The sequence below is a fragment of the Mustelus asterias genome, chromosome 18 (assembly GCF_964213995.1).
Source record: "Mustelus asterias chromosome 18, sMusAst1.hap1.1, whole genome shotgun sequence".
NCBI classification, from domain to species: Eukaryota; Metazoa; Chordata; class Chondrichthyes; order Carcharhiniformes; family Triakidae; genus Mustelus; species Mustelus asterias.
Window position 1 is genome coordinate 5,888,615 of NC_135818.1, and position 14,064 is coordinate 5,902,678.

Below are 14,064 nucleotides of genomic sequence, written 5' to 3' on the forward strand. Positions count from 1 at the left end.
CTTTGTCTTCCGAGCTCGCAAGAAACAATAACTTTTCACTGTATACCAGTAGGTGTGACAATAATAAATCAAAAAAGACTGCGTATTTTACTAATGGTGAAGACAACCAATTTATAGCCAACTTTCCTTTCAGCCTCTCACTTATGACAAACCAGGTCACAGGAAAGAGTTGAACAGAGGCACTTGCTCCACAAGCATAGAAATGTGTTTGTTACTGTTATACTTCTCTACGTTAGGGAAATGAATCATATTTCCCTCTTAAACCTAATCTCGTAGGTTGATCATTCCCCTAAAGTCATTGCTATTTTTTCTTTGGTTACCTGATCTCTTTAAAACATTATTTATTCTTAGTTGGGAACAAATCACCTCAATTCTTGCCAAAAAAGCTTGAATATTCTGCAGTTTTTGAACCTAGAAAAGTGATTTCATCGAACTGTGGAACAGAAGAATGTACAGGATTAAAGAAATGACATTCCCTCAATTCCACAGCTTGGAAAGAGAAAAGAACCCACTCCTCACATTCAAACAATTCATACTGAAAAAACTGGGCTGTGAATATAACCTGTACAATTGTGCAGGTTTTGATTTCAATCCCTCGTGAATAAGTCACAAGTGTAACCACTGACTAACAAGTTCCAGTTCTGCGCAATGTGCCTCTAGCCAAAACAAAAAGGCTTTTCAAACTGCTCAGCTACTTAATTACGCTCTGCTTTTCAGAAAAACAATAGGAGTGTGCCTGTGCCAAAATTTACCAGTCATTGTAACTTCCCTAAACTGTGCAAAAGTTTATACACCAGTAGGTACAGTCAAACCTGATGGGTGTGGTTGATTAGAAATAGTATCAAACTTGAAATGTACAGGAGAAAGTGAGAAATTAATACTACTGTTGCAGAATGTACAGCACAGAAAGACCATTTGCAGCACGGTGGCACAGTGGTTAGCATTGCTGCCTCACAGCTCCAGGGACCCGGGTTCAATTCCTGGCTTGGGTCACTGTCTGTGTGGAGTTTGCACATTCTCCCCGTGTCTGTCTGGGTTTCCTCCGGGTTCCTCCGCACAGTCCGATAGACATGCTGGTTAGGTTGATTGGACATGTTAAATTAACTCTTAGTGTCCTGTGATGTGATAGGTTAGAGGGATTAGCACGGTAACTAAGCAGGGATAGGGCCTGGGTGGGATTGTTGTCGGTGCAGACTCGATGGGGAAAATGGCCTTCTTCCACACTGTAGGGATTCTATGATTCATTTGGCTCAACTGGTCATTCTGTTTTTTAAAGTTTATTTATTAATGTGACAAGTAGGCTTATATTAATACTGCTATGAAGTTATTGTGAAAATCCCCTAGTCGCCACACTTCGGCACCTGTTCGGGTACACTGAGGGAGAATTTAGCACGGCCAATGCACCTAACCAGCACGTCTTTCAGACTGTGGGAAGAAACTGGAGCACCCGGAGGAAACTCAGGCAGACACAGGGAGAACGTGCAGACTCCGCATAGTGACCCAAGCGGGGAATTGAACCCAGGTCCTTGGTGCTGTGAGCCAAGCCTGAACCTGCACAGAAGACTCGAGCAAAAAGAGTTGAACCTCCATTCCAAAAGAAAGATTAGGATTTAATGGGAAAAAAGGAAACAAGAGGTGGAAGAGAAACAAAGGGAGTGGAGACAGAAACTGCCTGAGCAGGGAGACAGACACCTCAGGTTTCTCTCAACCAGAGGGCTTGTGAGCTACACAATCCATCCTCCAAAGACACCAATTCTCAGTTGGCAGCCAGCTACAACTTCAATGTTTAGCCAGAACTGCTTAATTTAGACAGGATGTTTAAAATGTTGCAATGCAGTTTGTCAGCCCTGAATCCAGAACTCTCTGGGGTGTGAGCAGTGGAAAAAAACAAGTAGGTGACTCCTTCACTTCATTCCAGTTGGGTAAGCATCACTTCTCAGCTTGGGCTGGGAATAGTTCTGCCTGTGTATGAAACCAGCCTTGGTAGCAGTGGGGCAGGGCAAAGGGAAAACTTAAATCACATCTTTGATTAATGTGCAAGTATTGGTGAATGAGAGAGTAGTGATATGGCCTTATTTTGGGATGAATAACATCTCTGAGTGAATTAGAGACATAATAGAGCAATTACTGATGAGTGAGAGAGTGGTGGTACGGTCTTATTCTGGAATTAATGACTAATATATCTCTGAATTAGAGGCATAATGGATGGTTGTTAAGGGCTATGAACATAGGCAGATAGAAGTGTTGCAGATTCTGGAAAGCAGGAGAACAACTTTTACTGTCCCTGGAGTTCACAGAATTATATGAACCCCTATATTACAGAAGGCAATCAGCCCATCAAGTCTGCACTGACTCTTACCCAGGCCCGATCCCCACAAACACACTTATTTTATCCCGCTAATCCCTGCAATCCATACAAATTTTGGGGCACCATGGGGCAATTTAACATGGCCAATGCACCTAATCTGCACACCTTTGGACTGTGGGAGGGATAGAATGTGCAAACTCCACACAAAACGGAAACCTAAGCCGGGGATTGAACCTGGGTCCCTGCTGCTGTGAGGCAGTAGTGCTGATCATTGTGCCGCCTGTAAATTTCCAAGGAAACTCCAGAAGTGAAACTAAAGGCGACTTTGCACTTGGGTGCGTGATATTGTCATATCTATTTGTGAGAAGATTGCAGCTGCAAAAAGTAATTCTTATGTGAATCCCATTCACATTTTCGAGTTTCAAACTAATCTAACTCAGAGCCCCGTTCTGGTGAAAGGTTATAGAACTCAATTTTTTCTCACCACAGGTGGTGCCAAACCTGCTGGGTATTTCCAGCATTTTCTGTTTTAATTTTGGATTTTCAGCATCTGCAGTATTTTGCTTTCACAACACATTGTTTGGGGAGCCAGATCAAGTTAAATTTAACATTTCATTAGTCAAACCTTATGTAAAAATGAATTCAGCTATGTTTTCCACAATAATCTGGACATGATACCTTTGCAATTTCCCAGATAGTTACCATCTTAATGCAGGTTTAACCCCAAATTTTAAATTGTTAATCCTAAACTGGGGCGGCACGGTAGCGCAGTGGTTAGCACTGCTGCTTTACAGCTCCAGGGACCTGGGTTCGATTCCCGGCTTGGGTCACTGCCTGTGTGGAGTTTGCACATTCTCCTCGTGGCTGCGTGGGTTTCCTCCGGTTTCCTCCCACAGTCCAAAGATGTGCGGGTTAGGTTGATTGGCGATGCTAAAATTGCCCTTAGTGTCCTGAGATGTGTAGGTTAGAGGGATTAGTGGGCAGATATGGGGGTAGGGCCTGGGTGGGATTGTGGTCGGTGTAGACTCGATGGGCCGAATGGCCTCTTTCTGTGCTGTAGGGTTTCTATGATTAAACTGGGTGTAGCGCCGGACAAGTGATGATAATTGGATTATTGAGTGAATCATCACCATTTCGGTTGCATGATAATCAGTGACTTGAGAAATCGGTTTTAATAAAGATTTTTCTAAAAAAAAAGGGTGGCACAGTGGCTAGCACTGCTGCCTTACAGCACCAGGGACCCGGGTTCAATTCCAGCCTCGGGTGACTGTGTGGAGTTTGCACGTTCTCCTTGTGTCTGTGTAGGTTGGGTGGATTAGCTGTGCTAAATTGCCCCATAGTGTCAGGGGGATTAATTAGCAGGGTAAATATGTGGTATTACATGTATTAGTGTACAGTGAAAAGATTTGTTTCTTGCGCGCTATACAAAGCATACCATTCATAGAAAAGGAAAAGAGTGCAGAATGTAGTGTAGAGTCATAGCTCGGGTGTAGAGAAAGATCAATGTAGTGCGAGGTAGGTCTGTTCGAAAGTCTGATGGCAGCAGGGAAGAAGTTGTTCTCGAGTCAGTTGGTACGGGACCTCAGAATTTTGTATCTTTGGGATTGTTATTGGTGCAGGCTCGATGGGCCGAATGGCCTCCTTCTGCACTGTAAGTAGTCTATGAAATCAATGTATTGACAATTCCTAAACTGGGCATCACCCCATTATCTTCAGATATGAAGATTTTTATTTATTACCTCTCCTACCATCTTTCAGGGGTTCAATCTGGACCCTGCTCGTCAGCCATCTAGCAATAAAATGCAAACATTGTGGTGCCATCACCATTCCTGTGTTCATCACTTCATAATTTATGCAACAGTACTGTATATATTCATACTTAGTCACTGCAATTTGAGGTTTTTCTTAAAGGGAAAGCAAAGGCAAAATGGAAAGTACAAAGCAGCAATTCTTAAGATTCACAGAGTAATCCCATTTAAAAGAAACTGATGCACAAGTCATCAACAAGTCCTACATAAAGACATAGCATGTTTTATTCAAGTGCAAACTCACAGGAAATGTCTACTTTAATGTTTCAATTAAAAGAATACAGTGCTATGCACATTTTGTTAAGGTCACATTACTGCTATTAGTAAACAGCTGCATGCTCTACTGTAGTGCTTTCTTTACTGAAATCATAACTTATTGTTGCACAGTCATGGGCAAATTTTACAACCTTGAATCAAATATACAGAAAATACATTCATATAGTGTCCAAATGCACTGAAGCAGCGTTTCAGTGGCAGCTGATTGGCACTAGCGAGACAATATTGAAGAACACGAAGCTTCTTCTGTCCAGGTTAGGGTACATGAATCTGGAACGCAAAACAGTGTCACATCATCAGCTCACGGAGTCGAGTATAATGCCTTTTGGCAAACAAACCACTTCAATGTGAAGTAGCTTCATTGGGTTCAATAGTGGTTTTTGAACATTCTTCGCAACCAATTTAGTGCTGAGCTTACTGTTGACCACTCTCTGCAGTGCTGGTCTCCCAAACATTTCAACAAACAAGAGGTTTTTACGGTGTCTTAAAGCAGCTGGCAACTGCTTTAGTGCGTGAAAAATTAAGTCCCCTGAAGACTGCATATACTTAGTACAGCTGCTCCAGGTAAGTCCCCACACTCTGCAGAAACAAAAATAAAGACATTTTCAATTGTTAGAACATTCCTTGTATGAACCAAGGCAAGCTACTGTTATATTTACCAAATCTGGGTGCTTGTATCCAAAATTATATCATTGGAAGACAGCTACACTTCACAGTTGAGTGCAATATTCAATCTCATCTACGATATTAGCAAGTGGCAAATGTCATTTAAAGGACAGAAATATGGCAGAATTGTGAAAATCACACCTGAATTGATATTTTATCTACTTATAATGTCTGAAAAAAGTTTTCGTTTAATTATCTGTCAAATAATGCAGCTCCCTAGTATGATAGAACTAATGTAGGATAGAGCAATTGAAAATTAAGATCTGATGGCACAGTGGTGAGCACGGCTGCCTCACAGCGCCAGGGGCCCGGGTTTAATTCTGGCCTCGGGTGACTGTCTTTGTGGAGTCTGCACATTCTCCCCATGTCTGCGTGGGTTTCCTCTGGGTGCTCCGGTTTCCTCCCATAGTCCAAAAGATATGCTGGTTAGGTGCATTGGCCGTGCTAAATTCTCCCTCAGTGTACCCGAACAGGCACCGGATTGTGGTGACCAGGGGAGTTTCACATTAACTTCATTGCAGTGTTAATGTAAGCCTCATTTGTGACACTAATAAATAAACTTTAACATAAGATCTGAAGGCTCCCAATTAAACAAACCAAACTATTTTGGTGAAAAATTGTAAAACTATTTTTGTCATGGTGGCCTTAAGAAGAAAATTGGGTTAAGAGCTTAATGATTCATTTCCGCACTCCCATCTTCACATTCAATGGCTATTAATATGTCAACCCAACTGAAATGTCAAAGGATGTGAGATAGTGAAATCAATAAAACACACTACCATTTCCGGTTCCCTGTATCGAGAAGAGGTTAAAATGTTTTTCTGCTTTCTCTGGGAAAGGAAGAAAAGACAATGAAACAGGGGGTTCTTACGTACTCTTATGCCAATTGCTCAGAGGCAACATTAATGACCAAGATGGGCAGGTTACTGGAATGGACCCAAGATGTAGCCCAGGTGCACAGTTAATGTACATGAAGTGCAAGGTAATATTTCGGAGACAAACAAAGAATGAGTGCAAAGCTCATGGAATGCTGCTGAATATGTGGAGGAAACAAAATATTCATACATAATTCCTACTGCTTCAAATTGCAAGTGCAAGTAGAATCTTAGAATCCCTACAGTGCAGAAGGTGGTCATTCAGCCCATTGAGTCTGCACCCACCACAATCACAGCCAGGCCGTATCCCCGTAACTCCACATACGTACGCTGCTAATCCCCCTGAGAATAGGGTCAATTTAGCATGGCCAATCAACCTAACCTGCACATCACTGGAAATGTGGGAGGAACCCGGAGGAAACCGACGTAGACATGGGCAGAGTGCAAACTCCACACAGACAGTGATCCGAGGCCAGAATTGAACCTGGATCCCTGGCGCTGTGAGGCAGCAGCGCTAACTTCTGTGCCACACTCCCGCCCATAGGTAAGCAGGTAAAGCACTTACAGAAAAAAAATTAAATTTTGCAGAGAAGAACATAGAAGGACATAACTTGAAGCTAATGAAAATTCACAGGAATGGGAAGGGCGAGGAAATGTGGATAGTTTTGTATTATTCTAGGAAAATTAGTAAAGATGGAGCCAAATTATTTATTTTTATTCCCTATTTCATCAGTAATGTGCCTGATATTTTGATTGGGAAAGATGGGGTCGGGGGAAGAATCTGGGCATAAAGAAGAAAAACAATTTTCTCCCTTATTACTTTATGGATTGGAAACATTAACAATTTTCAGAAAGTTAAGATATGAACACAAAATAAAACTTTTAAAAATACTAGAAATACACTACGATTGTAGTTGCTTTATATTCAGCAGTCAGATGAGTCAAAAGGAATTTAAAACACTAGCAAATGTGCCCAGCGGAACACAGCTTGTTAACCATAATAGCTATTGTTTGGTTAACCACCTTGTTAACTTTACCACAAAACTATTAGAGCAGGAGATACATTGGCCAAGATCTTGCAATAGAAATGACAGTGAAGCAATCAGCACTGCGCTATAAATCGACAGCAACCTCCGGTGTCTGCACATGTGCAGTTAAACAGAAAACCCATCGGTTCTGCTCCTCCACAGACTATGCTGCGGGTCATCAGCACATGATGCTGTGATTGCACCAACTAAACATGCCAGAAAAACTTGGGGCTGGTGCTTTCAGGTCTCAGTGAACTTTTAACAGGAGTTATCAGTTGTAATTACTAAAAACAAAACACTTCTGGGGCACTGAAAAATTTACAAGTATGGAGTCTCATTCCTGCAGAATCTTAGGGCCGGAGATTACTTTTTCCTGTGTTTCTTGTTGCCCTCTCTTTTAATTTCATTTTTCTTTTGCAATCTTTCTCTTTTTATACACAATTTAAATTTCATGGTTTAGACTCTGCATGTCTTAGAAGATTCTTCAAGGTTAAAGAGCCTGTTGTTTGTCTCCCTGCTCGACACAGATGTGTAGAAAGGGTGATGTGCAGAAAATGACCTCCAAATGCGCACGATACATGACTAACAGCGAGAGCCATTTCTTTGCAATTATTGCAAAATCTGGACCACAATCTTAGGAGTGGGCGTAGGTAGATGCTGGCGGCGGCATTGAGTATTCAAAGAGAAGAAACACTGAAATAGTTCCTACCTTTGCTACTTTTCCAGTATACCCTGGAACTGAAGATAAATGAAAGCCTTGTTCCCGTAGTTGTCGTAACTGATCTTTCAAAGCCTCAATGTTTCTAGAATAATATTTCAACAGTAATATTTCAAGCTGTCTCGAAACTCTTTTCATCAGTGTTCAAGTTTTAGAAATATCATACTTCTAAAAATACGAAATATAACCTGATCCCCTGCTCCTCAAACTCGATTGATCTTTCACTTTCATTAGCATCGTAATTTGGGGAGGGAGTTAACTACTGTACTTTTGCCACACAATATAACTAGAATGAAACTGGCTGAGTGCACATAACTTGCTTCTTTTAGTCTGTGTCGTTTGATGACTACAGCAAGGAAAAGCAACAAATTATCAGTGATTCAATACAATATTTGCGTCCTTGCTCTGTGCACCAAACTCAGTACATATAATTGCAGCCCAGATGATGACTAGTTAAAAAGGGTTCACAACCCTTACAGGATACTGCGAGGCCTGGATAGAGTGGACATGGAGAGGATGTTTCCACTAGTAGGAAAAATTAGAACCAGAGGGCACAACCTCAGGCTAAAGGGACGATCCTTTAAAACAGAGATGAGGAAGAATTTCTTCAGCCAGAGAGTGGTGAATCTGTGGAACTCTTTGCCGCAGAAGGCTGTGGAGGCCAGGTCATTGAGTGTCTTTAAGACAGAGATAGATAGGTTCCTGATTAATAAGGGGATCAGGAGTTATGGGGAAAAGGCAGGAGAATGGGGATGAGAAAAAAAATCAGCCATGATTAAATGGCGGAGCAGACTCGATGGGCCGAGGGGCCTGATTCTGCTCCCATGTCTTATGGTCTTACAACAGTATTCTACACCTCCACTGAGAAATTTGATGTGAGGCTGAACAAAATGGGAGCAGTGAAGGCTGGATCATGGAAAATATCCTGGGCTGAGTTTGAAAGATTTTTGATCTACAAAGGAGTCGAAGGTTATGGGGACAGAGTTAAGACCGCAATCTTACCGAGTGGCGGAGCAGGCTTGACGGTAATGGGGTGACGGGGTGCCCTATTCCTGCTCCTATTTATGAGCTAGCATTTGTTTTGGCTAACCCAAGGTCATAAACTATTGTGTTTTTTTATACAAGATGATCCAACGCAATCATTTTGGGGATCAAAATGTTACTATCCATATTGGTTAAGAAATATATTTCACTTACCTATCCTCTACACGAGCTTCATCATTATTTTTTGTGTCTGCAGATAGCTCTGGCCACCACTGCTTAAGCACAGCTCGGAGCCAGTTTAAACCAACGATCAAATATCTGCAATATATAGGAAAGGAAATTATTATCTGCATGTTTCACTGTGTCACATATCTCAACAGGACACAAGTAAATCTAAATCTATGAATAAAATTTGCGTTGTTGTGGCAACAAGCTGCGGTGTTGAGTTGGAGCTTTTCGATTGATGTTGTGCATCAGGCAAACTGGGTGAAATCTGTTTCACCGAGTTTACATGGGGCCGCTACGAAAAACAACTTATGTAAAGTTTTTTGGGCATTACCTTACACACTTTGCCCAACAAGATACCAGTAGCGAACAGATTTGATCCTGGCATAAACCTTTAGCGCATGTAAACTCCATGTCTTTTGAGATTTAGATATTTTTTAAAAAGACAAATGGTCAGAATACAACTGACTTTTAATCACCCACCCCCCCCTCAAATCCAATCCTACCAAGCTTGAGGCCCAACCTGAACAGAGAGGGAGGGACTTTCTGGCCACGCTCGTCCCAAGGTTGGAAATTGCTGCCTGAAGTCAACGGACCTTTGTGTGGTCTGCCGAATTTTCTGTCCCGTGGCGGGCAGGACGAGAAAATTCCACCCAGAATCACTGGTTCTGAAGTCGTCATATTGGATTCAAAACGTTAACTCTGTTTCTCTCTCCACAGATGCTGCCAGACCCGAGCTTTCCCAGCACTTTATCATTTCAGATCTCCAGCATCCGCTGCATTTTGCTTTTATTTATACGGATTCTCTACCCATCACTCCAGTCCTTCACACATCAGTCTGAACATCAGCTGAGACTATGTCCAGTAGTCTCAATCCAAATTGGTACATACCCCAGCTTAATACAGACATCATGCCACTGCTGTGAAAATCACCCCACTTCGTACCGAACACATGAATAAAACTGCAAGTGCATCAGTGTTTCTCAAAGAAAAAAAAAGCCAATTTAAGTTACTTGGTTTAAATGGGAGGTGATGGCAGAGTCAGCAAAATTAAAGGAAACAGATGCTTATATTTTCAAAAGCCATTGGTTGTGCTTTGAAATACATGACTAATTCAAATTTGAACTCAGTCTGGACTTCAGACTTTCTTTGCTGTGAATTCTGCTTCTTGTGTAAACTAGTTTTCCCATTGCCATCCGAGATGGAACACGTCATCAGGTCATACTCAGACTGTCTAGAACTACCAAACTTCTTGCCTTGTTACACAAGTGTAGAGAAGTATGATATAAATTTCTCAAATTATCGCAAAGCTATATAGTGGAAACTTTCCTCCCCCCAGAAACATACAAAGGATTACATTGAATATATTGTAGAAACAGGTCATTTGGCCCAGACTCTGTCAACACTTCCCGCTGCCTTGGAAAAGCAGCCAGCATAATTAAGGACCGCACGCACCCCAGACATTCTCTCTTCCACTTTCTTCCTTCGGGAAAAAGATGCAAAAGTCTGAGGTCACGTACCAACCGACTCGAGAACAGCTTCTTCCCTGCTGCTGCCAGACCTTTGAATGGACTACCTTGCAATAAGTTGATCTTACTCTACACCCTAGCTATGACTGTAACACTACATTCTGCACTCTCCTTTCCTTCTCTACGAACGGTATGTTTTGTCTGTATAGAGCGCAAGAAACAATACTTTTCACTGTATGTTAATACATGTGACAATAATAAATCAAATCAAATCAAATCTAGTCAAGGCCAATGTTTATGCTCCACTCAAGCCCGGTCCCATCTTTCTTCATCTAAATCAATCACCGTAATCCTGTGAACCCTTCTCTTTCATATACATGTTGAGTTTCCCCTTTACACTTGTTACTTTAATCATTCCTGCTGGTCTGGTATATTAGTTCCGAATGCAAGATTTTGTAACTTTGAGTTATACTTACTCTTCAAACCTGCTTCTCAATAACTCCTGCACTAATGGTAAGAGGTCAACACAACAGCCGATGGAGATGCTTTGTTTTTCTTCCTCCAGACTACGAGCAAAGACAAACAAAATTAAAAATTATTTTACAAACCAGCAACAACATTTATTCTGGACAGAAAAAAAGAAAAGAATATTACCTCTTTGTCAGCACTGGTAGGCAATCTGCAATAACAGCAATGTCCTGTATCCTACAGGTGACAGAAAGATTCAACATCAAATATGAAACAAGAATCAAGGCAAGTTACTGAAAAGCAGTGGTTCATGACGAGAAACAAAATAGAAGATTTCCACCTTTCCAGTACAGATGGTGCTCACTTTAATCATATCATAGAACAGAATCATAGAATCCCTATAGTACAGAAGGAGGCCATTCTGCCCAGCAAGTCTGTACTGACCACAATCCCACCCAGGCCCTATTCCCATAACCACACACATTTACCCTGCTAGGCCCCCCGACACTAGGGTCAATTTAGCACGGTTAATCAACCTAACCCGCGCATCTTTGAACTTTGGGAGGAAATTGGAGCCCCCGGAGGAAACCCACGCAGACAGAGGGAGAAAGTGCAGACTCCACTCAGACAGCGACCCGAGGCCGGAATTGAACCCGGGCCCCTGACGCTGTGAGGCAGCAGTGCTAGCCACTGTGCCACCCATTAAACTACATGGGTGGCCAATCTTTGAGCCTTAGACCTGCGTGTGATAATCTTCAGACATTTGAGATGCACAAGACATGGACAACCTTTACAGATATATTATTATTGTACGCACTTAGGTGAGGAAATATATTTAACAAAAACATAAGTGCAAATGACCTATTAGGTATATATATATATGCAATAAAGTTTACAAAAGTGCTGATCCTCCAGCCCCTGTGGCTCGTCTTCTGGCAATCCAGCATTGCAGAGAGCTCCAGAAGCATCAACCTCCAGAACACCAATTCCCTGCTTCACAAGGTACTGCTTCCAAAGGGTCGAGGAGAGATTCAGTAGCCTGCTTCTGCTGCCTGAACTGTCTGCGTGGAGTTTGCACATTCTCCCCGTGTCTGCGCGTGTTTCCTCCGGGTGCTCCGGTTTCTTCCCACAGTCCAAAGATGTGCAGGTTAAGTGGATTGGCCATGCTAAATTGTCCCCTAGTGTCAGGGGGATTTGCAGGACAAATACACAGGGTTACGGGGATATGGCCTCGACGGATTGTCTCCTTCTGCACTGTCAGGATTCTATGGTTCTATTCTATTCTAACACCGTTTTCAGCAAGAAACGCAATGTGTTATTTGCAGCCAAGGTTTTGCACACATTTGCTGAATGATGAACGAACGAATATCAAGCACAGGAAAGGGCCCCAGGTGCAGTCACTAACAGGGTGCGGGCACCAATCAACTCACTACATTCACATTAGAGTGTGAGGCCGATCCACCAACTTGTCTGTGCTCCCTTCCCGTCCTGTTGACTGAGACGCCCTCTCTGCACAATGCGAGTCTGCTCCCCCCCGCCCCCCTCCCCACTCCTGGTCACTGAGCCACACTTGTGGAAAAGAGTCGCACGAAGCTCTGAGCCCCGGTTTGGACATTCGATACATTGAAATAGCAGCAATGAAGTTTACCTTTACGATTATGTAATGCTGACTTACAGGAAACAGATTTAGTGTCAAGCTGAAGAACAAAAAAAAAGCAGAACTGTTACCTGACCAGGTAAGCTACCAGTTCGCTTGCACTTTTTTGCCAGAATGTCAAGGCTACATTGAGTCTTAGATTTCTACCAAACAGCACTTGTGTCATTGTAGCATGATCCTTGGAAATCTGTGGTATTGATAGAATCAAACAGAGAGAGAGTTAGGTAGAGAACGCAGTAACTTGTACATTGTTACAAGTGTCACAGCTCACATGATCTCTTCAATTCTTGTCGATTTTACTTTCCTTTGTGAAGATTAGAAATGCATGATAAAATTAGCAGACAAAGGCCATTTCAATGGTCACTATCTTAATGGAGACATCAAAATAAATGGGTTACTATCTCTGCTAAATTAGGTAAGGGACAAGCAAATGGTAATTTAAGCACTTGCCATTAATATTACCAGTTAAGTGTGTTTTTTTTAGTCTTTGTTGTTTTGAAACTTTACCACTTCCTCAGTGACTCATGTAAAGTGTATTAACCGGTGATTAAGAACCACTGGATACAGCTGCCTATTTATAAAGCAGGGACATTACGAGCAGCAATTCTGCAATATTACCCTTGGTGCCAGTACTATAGAATCCACCAAGGATAGGATCTACAACAGTGGAGTAGAGACAGCCATTTTTAAAATCAATTATATGACTTTTTAAGGTGCTGTCAATGGTAGCAAAGGGAAAAAAAAACAGCTCAGCCAGACATAAATGCTGGCCTCTGTCTCCAGAGGAGCCCACAAGAACCATCTCTGGCCAAGTTACCATGCTTGTGGATGAAGTATTGACTCTAAGGTGCTCCTGTCACCTTCAGGAGCAGCGCAGCTAAGTAAATGCTATTATGTTGACACTGACACACATTTAGAAAGAACCTGAAAAAAAACACTGCAAACAGAATTCACAGATCAGCAAAAGTGGGGCTATTCACCACTTTCCTTGAATCAAAATAGGGAACAGCAAATGCCACATGTACCATGTGCAGAAAAATATTTATTGAAACAAACAGAAGTCAAATTGGGGCTCTTGATGACTGTGGTGGCAAACACAGACACAATGTAGTTTCTATGAGTTTGTCCCCAAAGAAGCACATTTGAACACCAATCCATATAAAGTTAGTTGACTTCAGCAGCGGCAGTATCAGGAGTGCTTTGGTTGCCTTTCTAGGCTGGAGAAACTTTGCATTTTCGGGTGGGAAGGGTTGATCACTGCCAGAAATTCCTGTTCAGATGCACGTGTGGATCAAGACAGGTTGCAATGATACGCTAGATTGCGTTTACACTGACAGCATGGTTCTACCTCATCTACCACCTTTCACTGCCTTTGATGCCACACCAACTGCTGTCTGGAGCAGCAGAAGTTTCCAACAATTAAAATAATGAGCTTGCATTCACACGGTACCTTTCATGCTCTGCCAAAGCTCTTTGCAGACAGTGAAGCACTTTCTGAAGTGGTCACAATTGCAATGTGGAAAATGCTGCAGATAATTTGCACACAGCCAGTGCTCAGAAATAACTGAAAAATTACCAGTTC

General features: G+C 42.2%; 1 protein-coding gene across 5 annotated transcripts in view; it reads right to left on the reverse strand.

Annotated features, from left to right (window-relative positions):
- Positions 1–3,986: 3,986 nt before the first annotated feature.
- The window catches only part of katnbl1 (katanin p80 subunit B-like 1), a 29,560-nt gene continuing 19,482 nt past the window's right edge, over positions 3,987–14,064 (reverse strand). For 2 of the 5 annotated variants that reach the window (XM_078233308.1, XM_078233312.1), the window contains 5 exons: positions 12,554–12,669; positions 11,012–11,062; positions 10,834–10,923; positions 8,877–8,981; positions 4,138–4,971 (listed from right to left, as the gene is read on the reverse strand). In XM_078233308.1, the coding sequence (XP_078089434.1) occupies positions 4,689–4,971; positions 8,877–8,981; positions 10,834–10,923; positions 11,012–11,062; positions 12,554–12,669 (645 nt within the window). In that variant the 3' untranslated portion in view covers positions 4,138–4,688. Of the gene's footprint in view, positions 4,972–7,670; positions 7,765–8,876; positions 8,982–10,833; positions 10,924–11,011; positions 11,063–12,553; positions 12,670–14,064 lie in introns of all 5 variants that reach the window. The other 3 variants (XM_078233310.1, XM_078233311.1, XM_078233309.1) reach the window with 3 other exon arrangements.